The 13,930-nt window shown below is 31.7% G+C and overlaps 1 protein-coding gene across 3 annotated transcripts in view; it reads right to left on the bottom strand.

The window, feature by feature from the left end:
• Positions 1 to 13,930, bottom strand: part of LOC129231520 (serine/threonine-protein kinase Nek8-like) — a 72,055-nt gene that overhangs the window by 33,033 nt on the left and 25,092 nt on the right. For 2 of the 3 annotated variants that reach the window (XM_054865859.1, XM_054865857.1), the window contains exons 6-9: positions 9,165 to 9,246; positions 5,093 to 5,304; positions 2,990 to 3,040; positions 2,036 to 2,100 (exon numbers count right to left, since the gene is read on the bottom strand). In XM_054865859.1, the coding sequence (XP_054721834.1) occupies positions 2,036 to 2,100; positions 2,990 to 3,040; positions 5,093 to 5,304; positions 9,165 to 9,246 (410 nt within the window). The remainder of the gene's footprint in view (positions 1 to 2,035; positions 2,101 to 2,989; positions 3,041 to 5,092; positions 5,305 to 9,164; positions 9,247 to 13,930) is intronic. The other variant, XM_054865858.1, reaches the window with a different exon arrangement.

Here is a 13,930-nt window from a genome sequence, read left to right as displayed (position 1 = left end):
CCGTCATCATAATGGGTGATTTCAATTTTATGGGTATTGATTGGAATAATTTTTACCCCGGTAATGGCAGATAAAAGAAAATTTTTTTAATTAATTAATGACTGTTTCTTAGATCAAGCTGCAACTCAGGGAACTCAAGAGGATGTGACTTTGGATTTAGTTTTCTGTGACGTAAGATGCTCTGTTGAGGGATATTGTGAAGGGGATCATAATGCAGATAGTGATCATAACAGTATTGTGTTCTGGATTAAGTTTGATGAGTACAAAGATGAAAATTTTAGATTTGTGCCCAACTTCAGAAATACTGATTTTGTTGCACTTAGGCAGGGCTTGAAAGAGTTGTTTTCGTCTTGCTTGGAAAATAGAGACGTAGAACAGCAGTGGACAGAATTTAAGGAAAAACTAGCAAAAACGGTTTGGGATCATGTTCCATTTAAGAAAAAAAGGTGTTCATACTAAAATTTGGCCCATGTGGCTCTCCACGGAGATTAAAGAAGTTCTAAATAATAAGCAAGCAGCTTTTACAAGGAGATGACACGACCGTGGGATCTGAGATTTGCGTGTATTTTTTTTGTGGTGAAAGAGGACCCCTAGTACCTTATGTGGTTAAAGTAATATGATGCAATACTCAGAAAATTATAAGAAAAATCTATTTAAAATTGCCATAGAGTCTCCTAGGTGCCTTATGAGTTTTAAATGTCATTCTCTTGACGAGCTACTGCTAGCCTAGTTGCTTAAGGTGCAAGCTTGTGCTCCAGCGATAGCACAATCGAATAACAGTCTGGACTTAATGTGTGGAAAATATTAATCTAGCTTAAGTTTAGCTCCCTGTTTTTTTTGCCTTGGACGATATAAAGAAAAAGTGATAAATAAAAAATACTTTGTTGTTGCCAAATTTAAACATACCATTCATTTTTGCAGCCTTCATTTATTATCTACTTTCATTGTTTCGTATTAAAGTATAGTAGCATATTTATTCTTTGTTGAGTGCAACTGTTCTAGTTGCTTTAATAGAACAGTTTTTTTTATCATTTAATCATTTGATTCATTTCAAACTGTTACCTTTGTTAAAAAGCTTTAAACATAGGTTTTTTCTTTCTTTCATTCTTTTTTTTCAACCATTCAATGTATACGTAACTTATAACTTGTCAGATTTGTAACAAATATGTTAAACTATAGTATTTTCATTAAATAAAAATTGACCAAAGCAAATTTAAAAAAATCTAATAAGATTTTAATAATGAAGGAACATTTTTTTTACCCTACCTACTTTTTAAGATTATACTTTTAAACTAACTGTGGATTCATTACTCTTCTCGCATTTTAAATCAGTTTTAACAATACTTTACTAACCATAGCCAACTACATTGTTAATTTAATATAGCATTAGATTTATTTGACGTTTCTGAAATTATCATTACTGTTAAACGCATTTGTGGTGTTAATGAAAAAATGAGAAATTCATTAATAAAATAAGTATTAAAAAACAATGTAAATTAGCAAATATGAATATTATCCTATTTACATTTTTCCATAAAAGATAAGAAATACTTCAAATTTGTTTTTAAACTTCTTTAAAATTGTAATTTGAATTGTAACCAAAACAAATAAATAAAATTCTAAAAAAAAAGATTTAATTTTTTTTTTTAATTCTGAAAACAATTTTCATAAAACTTCATTTCCTAATGAAATAAACTTTCAGAGTCAGATTAGGTCTCCTAAATCACTTTAGTTTTAAAGTTAATCACTACTGCTTAGTACTTAGAAGAAAAGGTCTCACTGTGCCTTTTGTTTTTAATTTGTATGTCAAATTTTAAATTAATCTTAACATTAACATCTACATGAATATATAAAAAACAATGGGAAAATATTAACTTATGAATGTTAGGGGTTCTTTAAATATGCCATGTTCATTGTCAGAACATGTTCATTGTCTCCCATGTCCATGGTTAAAATGATATAAAACACTAAATTTGAAAAAGTTACCACTTTTTTGTAAAAAAAAAAAAAAAAAAAAAAAAAACATGTTTCATACCAGAGGATGAGTCTTGATCATGTGAGCTTGAACTTGCTGAAGATGCTTTGGCAGCAGCTGGTGACCTATGTGAAGAAGTAAACAAACATTCTTGAGATGCCAGACAAAATAAATAAATAAAAAAATAGAACCAACCAACTTTAAAACTGCAGATGGAAATTTGGAAATTGCTTTAAAAAGTAAAAATAATTTCATTCTTTGAAAAGCACCTATACTATTTTTTAAACATAATTTTTGAAGTTAGTGCAAAAATTATAGGAAAAATGATGTGTAACCATTTTTTGTTTACATTCCTCCTGAAAAGCAAGTCAAAATTTGAACAAAATATTTAAATTGATACACAAATATGTTGTTATCAATTTAATGTATGCGAATTCAATTGAAGAATCTGAGTCCATTAAAATTTACATTTGCAATCTAATCATGGTTAAGTATGGTTCTATCTACTGTTTTTTGCACCCCCTGCCCTTCCATGTTCCATTGGTTAACATGATAACTAAAGTATGTCATTAGCAGCGCTGTGCCGGTTCTAAAGGCAATTATGAATTTTTTATAACTAAATTCGAGCAATAACTTCAATGCAGTGTACTAATTTTCTTCAACATTTTAATTGATATTGTTCATAATCTTTCGGTATTTAAGACAAGCAAATGATGTAGAAAAATCAATACTAGTACCACTTGTGGTCAAAATTCGACAAATTGTGTTTAATGTCTCTCACTTTCTCCTCATGTTTTAATCTGACCCGATTCCATTCTTCTTGGAGGCATAACACAAATATAATTTCAGTTTATTTCTAGACAAAATGTTGGTATTTACTTTGAAAGTTGCATTTTGAACAACATGCAATTTTCAAGAATGTGAAGACTTTTTTGTCACTAAATTACGGAATTTCTGTGAAAGTTTCACTTACTAATGAAATAAACGAAAAAATCGAATTGTTAAAGTACTTACATTGAGGTACAAGCCTCTGCAGTTTTAACAAATTTTGTTCTAAATTTATGACTGAAATGATAGAAAAAGAAAAATGAGCCAAAACGGCAGAAAATATAAAACGTGAAATAAAATTGGAATAAAAGTGATACACCGAATGTGCTCTTAATACAAACATAAAACCTACATTATTGAAATTATGAAACTCTAATTAACATGTTAAACGTCATTTATACAAAATCCAGCGTCTTATGAGATCAGCCAATGAAGAGTTAACAGTGCAGTTTAATCATTTAATAACCAGAGAATTTTCACATTTAATGTAATTTTGAAGACTGAATAATTAGAATGTATAGTATTTCAATTATTAAAGCTATACCTTTGGGAACAAATCGTTTAAATTACAGTATAACAAACTAAAGAACAAGACCAAAACTAAAAACCACACAACACCTAAATCTGGATAGTATTTTTTAAAAACTTTACCTCATGTTCAACTTTATCTGGGGTAATATTTGGTAGAAAAAAACATTGAAATGTAGTAGAAACTTGGCAAAAACTTGTATTAAGACCAGATTCGACCAATTTTTCATTTATTTGAGGAGAGGGGGGGGGAAGGGGATAAACTTTAAAATGTCATATAAAAACAATAAATTACCTTAATTGAAATTTTTGTGCTTGTAGAATGCATATCTAAAAATAGGGAAATTCCCCCACCCCCTCCAATGACGTATTTGTGTAAATATATTAAGGGTAAAATTAGTAATACGTAGCATCTTTAATTTTCAATCATACTTTCATGAAAAAAATAGTATTGAAGATACAGTTGAAATGAAGCAATAATCTGCATTTTGTACCCCCTTCTCCCCTCCCCCTTAATTGCCGAACCTGATGCTCAAACTCTTCGGACTTTTTGATATGTTATCTCCTTCTGATACTGAACAACTTGGTATAGGTGCAGATTCTTTTTTTTTTAAATGCTGAGGGCATAACCTTATTTAACTAGTCTATTACTTTGATATGGACATAATCATCTATTTAGCAAAGAAACAGTAAATGAGCTAAGTGCTGGTGCTAGGTTACCAAAATGTAACCCTTTCTGCTTAGTTTTATATCCTTTCTAATGAAATAGGCTATAAATAAAAGAGCTCTCTAATCTGACACCAATAAGCATCTGGGCAATACATTAATATTCAATCATTGTTCATGTGTAGATGATTTTTAAATAAATGTTTACATTTGTACACCAAAAGAATGCAGCTATGACAAAACCGAAAAGTATTTGCTTATTTGGTGAATAATTCATTTTTAATAAAGTTCTCTTCAAGTGCTACTACACATCATAATGTCCTGCACATTCTACAAAAAAATAAATTGTGCACAGATTAACTTGATTTTAGTTGTAAAAATATTTTTTGAACACAAGTAAAAAAAAAAGAACTAATTTTCTGGCAAATTGAAACTAATAAAAAACGTTAACTAGTACAGTGAACATCTGCTATAACAAACTTCAAGGGACTGCAAATTTTGCTCATTGTAATGGGAATTTCGTTGTAATGGAATTCAAATAATGTAACGGCAGTTATGTTGGGACTGAAAATGTAGTTCGTTGAAATGGAAATTTCGTTGTATTGGGATTTGTTGTAACAGAATTTCAATGCATTTTTTTGATAATTTAATCCAGGTTGAACAAATGTTTTTTAGCCCTCTACATGCAAAATCTTGGCTAACAACACAATGTCCGCACACATCTTCAGAAAGAGAATTTGTATAAGAAAATAATTTTCAAAATGACAGAAAGCGTTTTGCTATCAAAATATAATCAAGGCATAAAATTTTTTGCGCCCAGAATGTGTTTTGATAAAAATATCATTTAGTTTAACAATGCCTAAAAATGACCGATTTTGCCGATACTTAATACGTTCGGCTGCATTATTTTTCTTTGACAATCCCAGACTTGAAATAAAAAATTTAGAAACTTTAAATTTTTCCATTTTTAGTACAAATTCATTTATTTATTTCACACAAATGAGTTGGCAGGAGGATCTAGTATTCTGCTAAAGAATTAAAAAAACTGTACTGAAATTTTAGGGTCAGTTCTTCACGGACCACATGCATTCTTACTTTCTGGTGCATGGTATGGAGCCAATACTGAAGCGCAACTGGAATATTGTGTTTATCATGACCGGCTCACACATGATCTGTGCGGCAGTGGGTCTCCGCCTCGGGTCCAGATGCAGCAGTCTTGCCAACAGCTTCTTCAGTTTTGGGCTGTAGATGTCTGAGACCGGTTCATAAGAACCCTTGATTATCTTTAAAATCATGGCTGACAGGGCCTGCAGAGTTTTAGAATGCAAGAAATAAAATATATAGTGCAATTGCAAAATTTCTAAGCAAAAAATAAAAAAAATAAACATTTAAAAACTAATATTATTAGCTTGGAATTATTTCATATAAAACATTTTGAGCACAAATATTTCCCCTGCAATGGTACGGGAACTTGGGTGAAATGGAAAAAAAATTATCCTGGTATTAGCACCAAATATCTGGAAATCTCTTGGCCGTGTAGTAACACATGTAGTTTATACCAGTCAGGTCAATGTTATCTGCTAACCTTTGCTCCAATTCCCTTCTCAGAATCTGTACCAAATACTTAAAATTACACCTTGCCTTACAATACTGGAGCCAATCAGCACTCTGACGTTTTTTTAAACTGAGGAAAAGCGACTTGCTTATTCAATTAAGAGCTTCTTTTGTCCCCCTGGAAAGCACATGGGCCAACTCTTAATACTAGTACCTTTTCTCCTAAATGGAACATGATTCCCAACCGTCTTTGCTAGTTTTTCCTTAAATTTCTTCCACTGCAGATGTTGTTATTTTCCAATCCTGATGAAAGTACCTATTTAAAAACTCTGCTTACGTGCGACAGAATCAGTGTTTCTGAAATTGGGCACAAAACTAAAATCTTCATCTTTGTATACTTCAAATTTAATCCAGAATCTAATACTGTTATGATCACTCTCCAATATGATGTAAAGGCAAAATTTGTTCCCAGACTTTTGAATGATGAACCAAAGGAAGATCGTGTTTAACGAGTTTTTAGAGCGAAAAAAGTGCTCCTGTCTGTCCCCATCTGCTATACTCACTGGATTTAGCACCATGTGACTTCTGACTCTTCTCAAAAATTAGAACTCTGCTTTAACAGTTTTAATTAAAATTGTGGAAATTGTTTTGACACCATTGTTGACATTGAGAGGACCTTGACAGAGCAGCCAAAAGCCCTTCCGAAAGATGCCTTCCAGAAAGGCTTCCAGTCATGGAGTCAATGTTTGGATAAGTACATTGCTCACCACACTCACTACTTTGAAGGAGATTAAATCAAATTCTATGTAACCTTATTACTTTTTTTTTTCATTATTCACCGTATTTTTTGATTACACTTCGTACATCTGTTCATCTTTTCCCTGGTTTGAATTAGGTGGCCTATAAATGCTTCCAACAAAACCATATCAATATCAGCAAGTTTATCATTTATGACCAATTCATTGCAAATGAAACTGTCTCTAACATAAAATAAACCCCACCACCTCTTTTGTCTACCATATCTTGTCTAAACCCATTATACCCAGCAATACATAATAAATCTGCATCAAATTCGGTAGCTCATGTCTCTGTAATTCCAATAACATACAACTTTTCATCTATAACTATGCTTTTCAATTCTTCCATCTTGTTCCTAATGCTGCAAGAGTTGGTATAGAAAACTTTAAGCATGCCTAAATTGCTTTTATTTAACACCCTGAAATTTCTTAAATTACAATTGTTCAAATTACTTACTCTTATTAGACACTTCATTTCAATTCCAGTAATTTTACTGTAATTGAAATGTCTTAACAACCAAAACATTTGGTTGTTTCATTGAAAATGAAACAACCAAACTTACTTTTCTGACTCTGAAGACCCTAAAATTAAACCACTAACCATTTTGACCCCTGTAGAGTTCAGATGCAGGCCATCCCCAGCAATCCAATCATGTTTACAATGACTCCATACATCAATGAACCTGATACTGCACTTTTTGCAAATTAACTTAAGTAGCAGGTTCATACACCTAACACGCTGATTTAGCCACTTCCTACTCACACCATACCTGGAAAGTATACCAACTACTTGGACATTTGTTGAACAGCTGGTTGTTTTAGCCAACAGGGACTCATTGGGGGAGGAGTTCACCTTGGGACTGAGGAGTTCACCTTGGGAACTCCTCAGTATTACTGTGGACTACATCAATCGTTCCCACCCACAACATTACCATGTCCTCCTTATTTTATACTCCCTTCTTTTCAGCTACCTTACTTGCGTCTTTCACCCGAGCCACTGATTAACCCCTTAAGGATCGAATAATTTTCAAGAAAATGGTCATAAAAGTCTTTTTTTCATTTACGAAAATTACATAAAAATATACGAAAAACATGTGCATTCAATTTTTAATTTTGACATTTTTTAGATTAAATTTTTAAAAAAATTTATGAAAGGCCAACAAGCAAGCCTAAGCAAGCAAGCAAAATTAAAAATTGAATGCACATGTTTTTCATACACTTATCTTTATGTGGAAGATAAGTGTATGAACACACACTTATCTTTATGTGTATTATAGTTAGTTATATACACTTATCATAGTTATATACTTGTCTTTATGTGTCTTTTCTTTACACGAATATTTGAGTGTAATAAAAAAATCGACACTTTTATGACCATTTTCATGAAAATTATAAGCGTTAAGGAGTTAACCAGTGGCTCGGGTGAAAGACGTAAATAAAGTAGCTGAAAAGAAGGGAGTATAAAATAAGGAGGACATGGTTATGTTGTGGGTGGGAATGAATGATGTAGTCCCCAGTAATACTGACGAGTTTCCAAGGTATGGGAGTCTGTGTTGGATAAAGCAACCAGCTGTTCAACAAATTTAAGACATATGTCTTTTAAATATTAAAAAAGGATTTTATTAACCTTTTGTGCAATATAAGTAAAGATTAGTAAATTTTTCTTGTGTGGTAAATTTCAAAGCATGAGATATAGAGGCCAAAGTAACAATCTGGACAGAAAAAGAGAATTTCCTTCCTGCATCTCTGCAATTACATTTAAAATCTGCAATTACATTAAAAATGGACTGGTGCTCCATCTAGTGTATAAAAAGAGAAATAAAATGTATTGCGGGCAAAATAAATGAATTGGTTTTAATAGAGTTTCGTCGCGTTAATATTGCACACTCCAAGCACGGCAATATCACAGGAGCAAGAAATGGAGGTCGAAAGCTCAGCACAGCATTTTCATGGGAGCGAGAGGGAAGGGGATAACAGCATCTAGCCCCCTTATGCTTTACTCTCCCAACTGCATTACCCACCTCCCTTACCATCGAGTCTCCCAAAATTACAACGTTAGTTTAATAAATAACAATAAGCAATAAATTATGCAAATGATAATAAATGCAAATGATTTAAATGTTTAACAAGAACTGATGATTGAAACAAGTTAAGTAAGTTTGTTTTTTATACTTTATATAAATATGCATACAATGTAGCAACACTTGCCAATACTTTTCTTTATACGGATCTTTGAGTGTAGTGGCTTAAGATGACCTGACTGCTTTCATTTAAGAAATAAAGGTCGAAAGTGGCAACTAATAATAAACTAACTTAAAAGTGTGAACCGGCCACCAGCTGTTAACGAAAAATTTGAAATTTCAGGTTGCATAAGGAGAGAAATTTAATAACTAAAAATGATTAAATAAAGATTTATAAGGACAACATTAAAAACACATGGAACATTCGACTGACTGAGAAAAATGTAGAACATGTGAAATTTAGAACTCTCAAGAAAGGAACTATAGGGTTTGAGTTTCAAAAAGTGATTTAAATCATTGAGATGCTGGTTTTAAGTAACCTCTAATACAACGCTAAATTTTAAAATCTTCAACACTAAATGGTAGTTTCATACTTCCATGACTGTGGTTCAAAATTTCTTGAAAAAATTGGTTGCTCGTAACTAAATACAGCAACATGTACAACTTTTTTTTATATTTTGTCCAGTAATAACTTTAACTTTTATTTATACATTATTTGGTCACTATAATCCGTCCTAAACACCAACAAAGTCATTAATTGAATGCATGTTGTGTAATTAAATAAGAAATACTTACACCAGCTTCAAAGGGTCTCTTCAGAGTCATCAGCTCATACAGAATGCAGCCAAGGGCCCAGATGTCACTCTTCTGGTTATATCTTATGATAGTTAAAGGAAACAACATCAACACAATACTGAAGCATTAGCTTTTCAAAGCAGAAGAGGCTGTTGAGAGGAAAAGAGAAACAGAAAGAAGCAATTTAGCATTTATAAGTCAGTAAAGAATCTGAAAGAAGAAAAGAAGAGTTAGTCGAAATTAATAATTAATTTTCATTTAGTTAAAAGAAAATGTCAGCAAGCTTTAACTAAATTTTTAAAAGCAAGCAAGATATGTTAACAGAAAGAACCAAACACAACAACACTTCAACAAAAAGGACAGTTTTAGTTAAAAAATAAAAACTAAGATTTTTTCTTTTTAATTACCTGCTTTTAAATAAAATAAAATTCATCAACTCTATGAGATGATCAAATAAGCAGGCTTTCGAAAATGAAACAGGAGCTCATGTGATACAATGTTGAGCAAAAGAATCCAAAATATGCTAACGGGTACATACAAAGCTCTGCTTCTTAGTGGACAAAGTTGTGGACACCTTTTGGAAAAAGTTGCTTTCAGTCGTTTGATGTCCAATAACACCACTTTTTTCTGCACCAATACCGTAAAATTAGGTATTATTGGGATGACAATTTAATCAAGATTGTATAGCAATATCAATTATTCAATTATCTGTATTATATCAAAAATATAGCAAAATAACTAGAAATAGAAGCACAGCTAGCTTACATTTATAGAAAGTAGCTTTTCTTTGTTTGAATGTAGCCAATGAGCATGAGTGCTTACAGAGCCAATCAGCTGTCATCTTGTTCTGGTAGTGTTTTAGCACTGAGCCAACATCAGTATGTTTTGTTACAGTGAAGCACCATTTATGTTTCCTTTTAATACATAATTATCATCTATGCGTCTTTTTAATTGGTCAGTGTAAACAATGTGCAATGGTGCAGTGCAATGTGACAGTAAATGCAAGGACTGCTCAACACAGACGGCATGAATTCGGTCTAAATGCTAGAGTGCTACGAAAAAAACTTTTCTATCTCTGAAAAAAGCTTGAAAAGATTAAACTGGGCTATAGCTCATGTTAACTGGACAATGGGATAGTGTAATTTAGAGTGATGCGACCAAAATCTCCTTGTTAGGTAGTGATGAACAAAATATGTATAGAGAAGAATTAGAGAAGAAGTCCATTGTGGAGCACATTACACCTACCGAGAAACACCTAGTTAGTATTATGACTCTGAGTTACATGACATCAAGAGTTGTGGACAGAATTGGTGAGATTGGTTGGAATATAAATGCCCAAAGATACATAAGTGAAATAAATCGGCAAAAGCTGCTACCATCTTCATGTGATTTTCTCCAAGATAATGATGCATTTATATTTACACAGGATTCAGCACCATGTCATGTAGCTGGTGTGTGCAAGAAATGGTTTTAAGATAATCATATTCAACTGCTGGAATGGCCTGGGAATAGTTAAGAACTTAACGCAAGTGAAATTATATGGAGTCTGCTGAAGAAGCTTACAAAGACCCAGCAATGAAACCCAATTATCAGAAGCAATAATTCAATCTTAGTTCCACATTATAACAGCTACAGAACTAAAAAATATGGTTCACTCCGTGGAAAAGAGATGAAAGTCCGTAATTAAGGCTTAAGCCAACTGAGAATTAACCGGTATAGCCAAAACTTTTGTACATCTCATTTCTTCTATAGCACCTCTTTTCTTTAAAATTGCTGTTGTATTAAAAATCTATTCTTAAATACTTCTGCTTTACAATCTTAACTAAATTACCTTTTCAATGATGCATAATTTTATAGTATTGGTACAAAAGAAATGGTGTTATAACCATCAAACCACCAAAATTATCTTTTTTTTAAAAGGTTTCCACACTTTGTCCACTTCTGTAATTTTAAGCGAGAAGCAAACAGATGCACGAACACATTCATTGCATAAGTTACATAAGTACTATTGTGCTGAAAAATAAAATAAGAAGTAACAACTTCAACAAACACAAATTGCAGATTACTGCAGACACGTGTTTCGGTGTTATCAGGAACGCCTTTTTCAATGCAAAACAAATGAGCTTCTGGATGGAAAGACATCCGAGGAAAACCATGAGCCAGATAAACAAACAGATTAAAAAATAAAAATAGCAGCTTAACCAAACACCAATGAGAAAATTCTAAACCAATAACAAACCAATAGGAATACAAACAAAGAGCGAGAGCTATCTCACCGGTACAAGACGAGAGAACCAAAGAACTCGATTGGACAAAGATTATAAGCTAAAACAAAAAAGACAATGTCAATAACCATGAAATGCAAGAAAAGAAAAAATCTGAATGGAAGAAAAATGTCAGGAAATGAAACAAACCAAAACCAAAAATTTTAGGAAAAATAAAAATAAAGATAAATAGAAGAAAAGCGGGAACTGTCAAAGGTATTACAAAAAAAGTTTAAAATAAACAAAGAAAGATAGATAAAAATGTTTGTTGTATTCCTATTGGTTTGTTTATTGGCTTATAATTTTCTCAGGGGTATTTGGTTAATCCGCTAATTTTATTTTTAAAGCTGTTTCCTTGTCTGGCTCTTGGCTTTTATCGGATGTCTTTTCATACATAAGCTCATTTCTTTTGCACTGAAAAAGGCGCTCCTTGTAATGCAGAAACATGTGTCTAGAGTAATCTGCAATTTGTGCTTTTTGACATTGTTATTTCTTATTTTACATTCATCGACATCATAAAAAAGGACCAAGTGCTATGAATGCGTCCATAAGCTCTGTTATCAATATTTTTAGACATATGATCATCCCTCCTAAACTATTTAATGAGCAATCTGTGCTTAAATGTTTCCTTTTTTTTTTTGGTTTCTACCAATATAAGTAAGCAAATGAGTTTTAATTTATTTTTGGCATAGCTTATAAGTCATGGACTGCTTTCTGGTCTTCTGCACTAAGCATTTTTTATTTATTTATTTATTTCAGGTACAATAAAAAACGTTCGACATGAAACTGAAGGGAGCATTCTTGTTTTAAAGAAATTCCACATTAAAAAATTTACCATAAAATCCCTTCATCGATTATACAGGGTTGCCACTCTCTGAACAAACTCAAATTCCCTAAGATTTTCAGGATTTTCCAGAGTAAAATTTCAGAAACTCCAGACACCACGAAATGTATTTTGATTTTGAAACATAGTTAAACCACTATATTATACAACACATCTATATTTACAACTATGTGTTGTAAAACCCCTACAAGCATTGTTAATGCTTTGCATTCTAAATAAAAATTGCCCATATGTGTCAATTAAGAATATCAGGAAGAAAGTTGTTTAGAACGTGTTCTTCAGATTTATTCAAATAGCATTACAGTCATTTTGCAAAAGTCATTTCCTTGCATTCTATTTTACTTAATTCATGAATTAATAGCTGCCAATCTCAAGATTAAACAAATAAGAGACAAAGAGGAACAAATAGCAGTACCAAATGGGGGCTGAAATAGAATCAGGAAAATTAAGACTTAAAAAATACAACTCTAATATCACCCTTTAATTTCTGTTGTTTGGCATGACTGATAAGTAAAAAAAAAAATGATCTCTAAATTGTAATAACGGAAACAAACTTTCCTCAAGGCTCGTGTTCAATGTGGGCATGTTTCAAAAAAAAAAAAAAGTTTTACCTCTATTTAAGTAAATTTCCTTTGTCAAGAGTTTAAAAACTTATGGTATATTGAACTGCACAGTGTACTGTCTGACTCGCTATATCATTTTTTGTCAACCGATTTTCCACATTAAGTATTTTTGTGCTTAACATATTTACTATATTAACAAAAAAAGATTTGACATGCTTGTTGAAAAAGCTTCAAAACTAAACATTAAGCTTTAAGAACAGGATGAAAAAAAAATTTCTTTAAAACAATGACTTCCCTCAACAATCTACCAGTATTACATAAAGAAAATACATATTTTTTAATGAAGAAGTTTCCTTTTTCATTACCACTTACTGTTACAACCAATTTTATTATGATGCTTTAACTCATCAAAATAGCAGCTATTTGTTAACTAAAATTTTGTATATAACAGAGTTGTCTCTCACTAAAATGTTATTCTGGCTTAACAAAAGTTAAGCTGAAATATTTTATGACAGATGAACAAGTTAGGACAAAAATCTCCATCATTTCTAAAACAAATATCTTTTCAGAAACAATTTTTTTTTTTTTAAATTTATATTTAAATATTTTAGAAAACAGTAGTTAAAACTGAAGGAGAAAATATGAAACCAATATTTTTAATGCATACACTTTGGAAACAAATGTTCCAAAAAATTAATAATCTATGGGTGAGTTCATAAAGTCAATTGCATTTAACGAGTGAAGCGAGTTAACCAAACGAGGCGTTCAAAAAGAGATCGCATTAGCTAACTGGTGGTTCAGAAAGTGTAACTCGGTTAGTTTCGTGAAGAGAAATTCTTAACAAAGAGTTCGCGAAGAAAAAGGGTGGTATGCTCAGTTAGTAAACATGGCAGCGCCCAGTGGATGCAATGTTTTTGTTTTAAATGCGATATATGTGCGATTCATAATGAGTTTATTGTTGAGCATATGAAATTTTGTTGTAAGAAAACATCAGGGTTTGCAGGATTGAAAAAATTTCAATAAAAGAAACCGAAATAAATACTTGACACTTTAATTATTTATTTGTTCTAGACAACTGACAGTAAACATAATAAT

This window comes from Uloborus diversus, chromosome 10 (genome assembly GCF_026930045.1).
Source record: "Uloborus diversus isolate 005 chromosome 10, Udiv.v.3.1, whole genome shotgun sequence".
Classification (NCBI taxonomy): Eukaryota; Metazoa; Arthropoda; class Arachnida; order Araneae; family Uloboridae; genus Uloborus; species Uloborus diversus.
The sequence above is the reverse complement of the archived record's forward strand: the minus strand, read 5'-3'. Positions and strand labels throughout refer to the sequence as shown.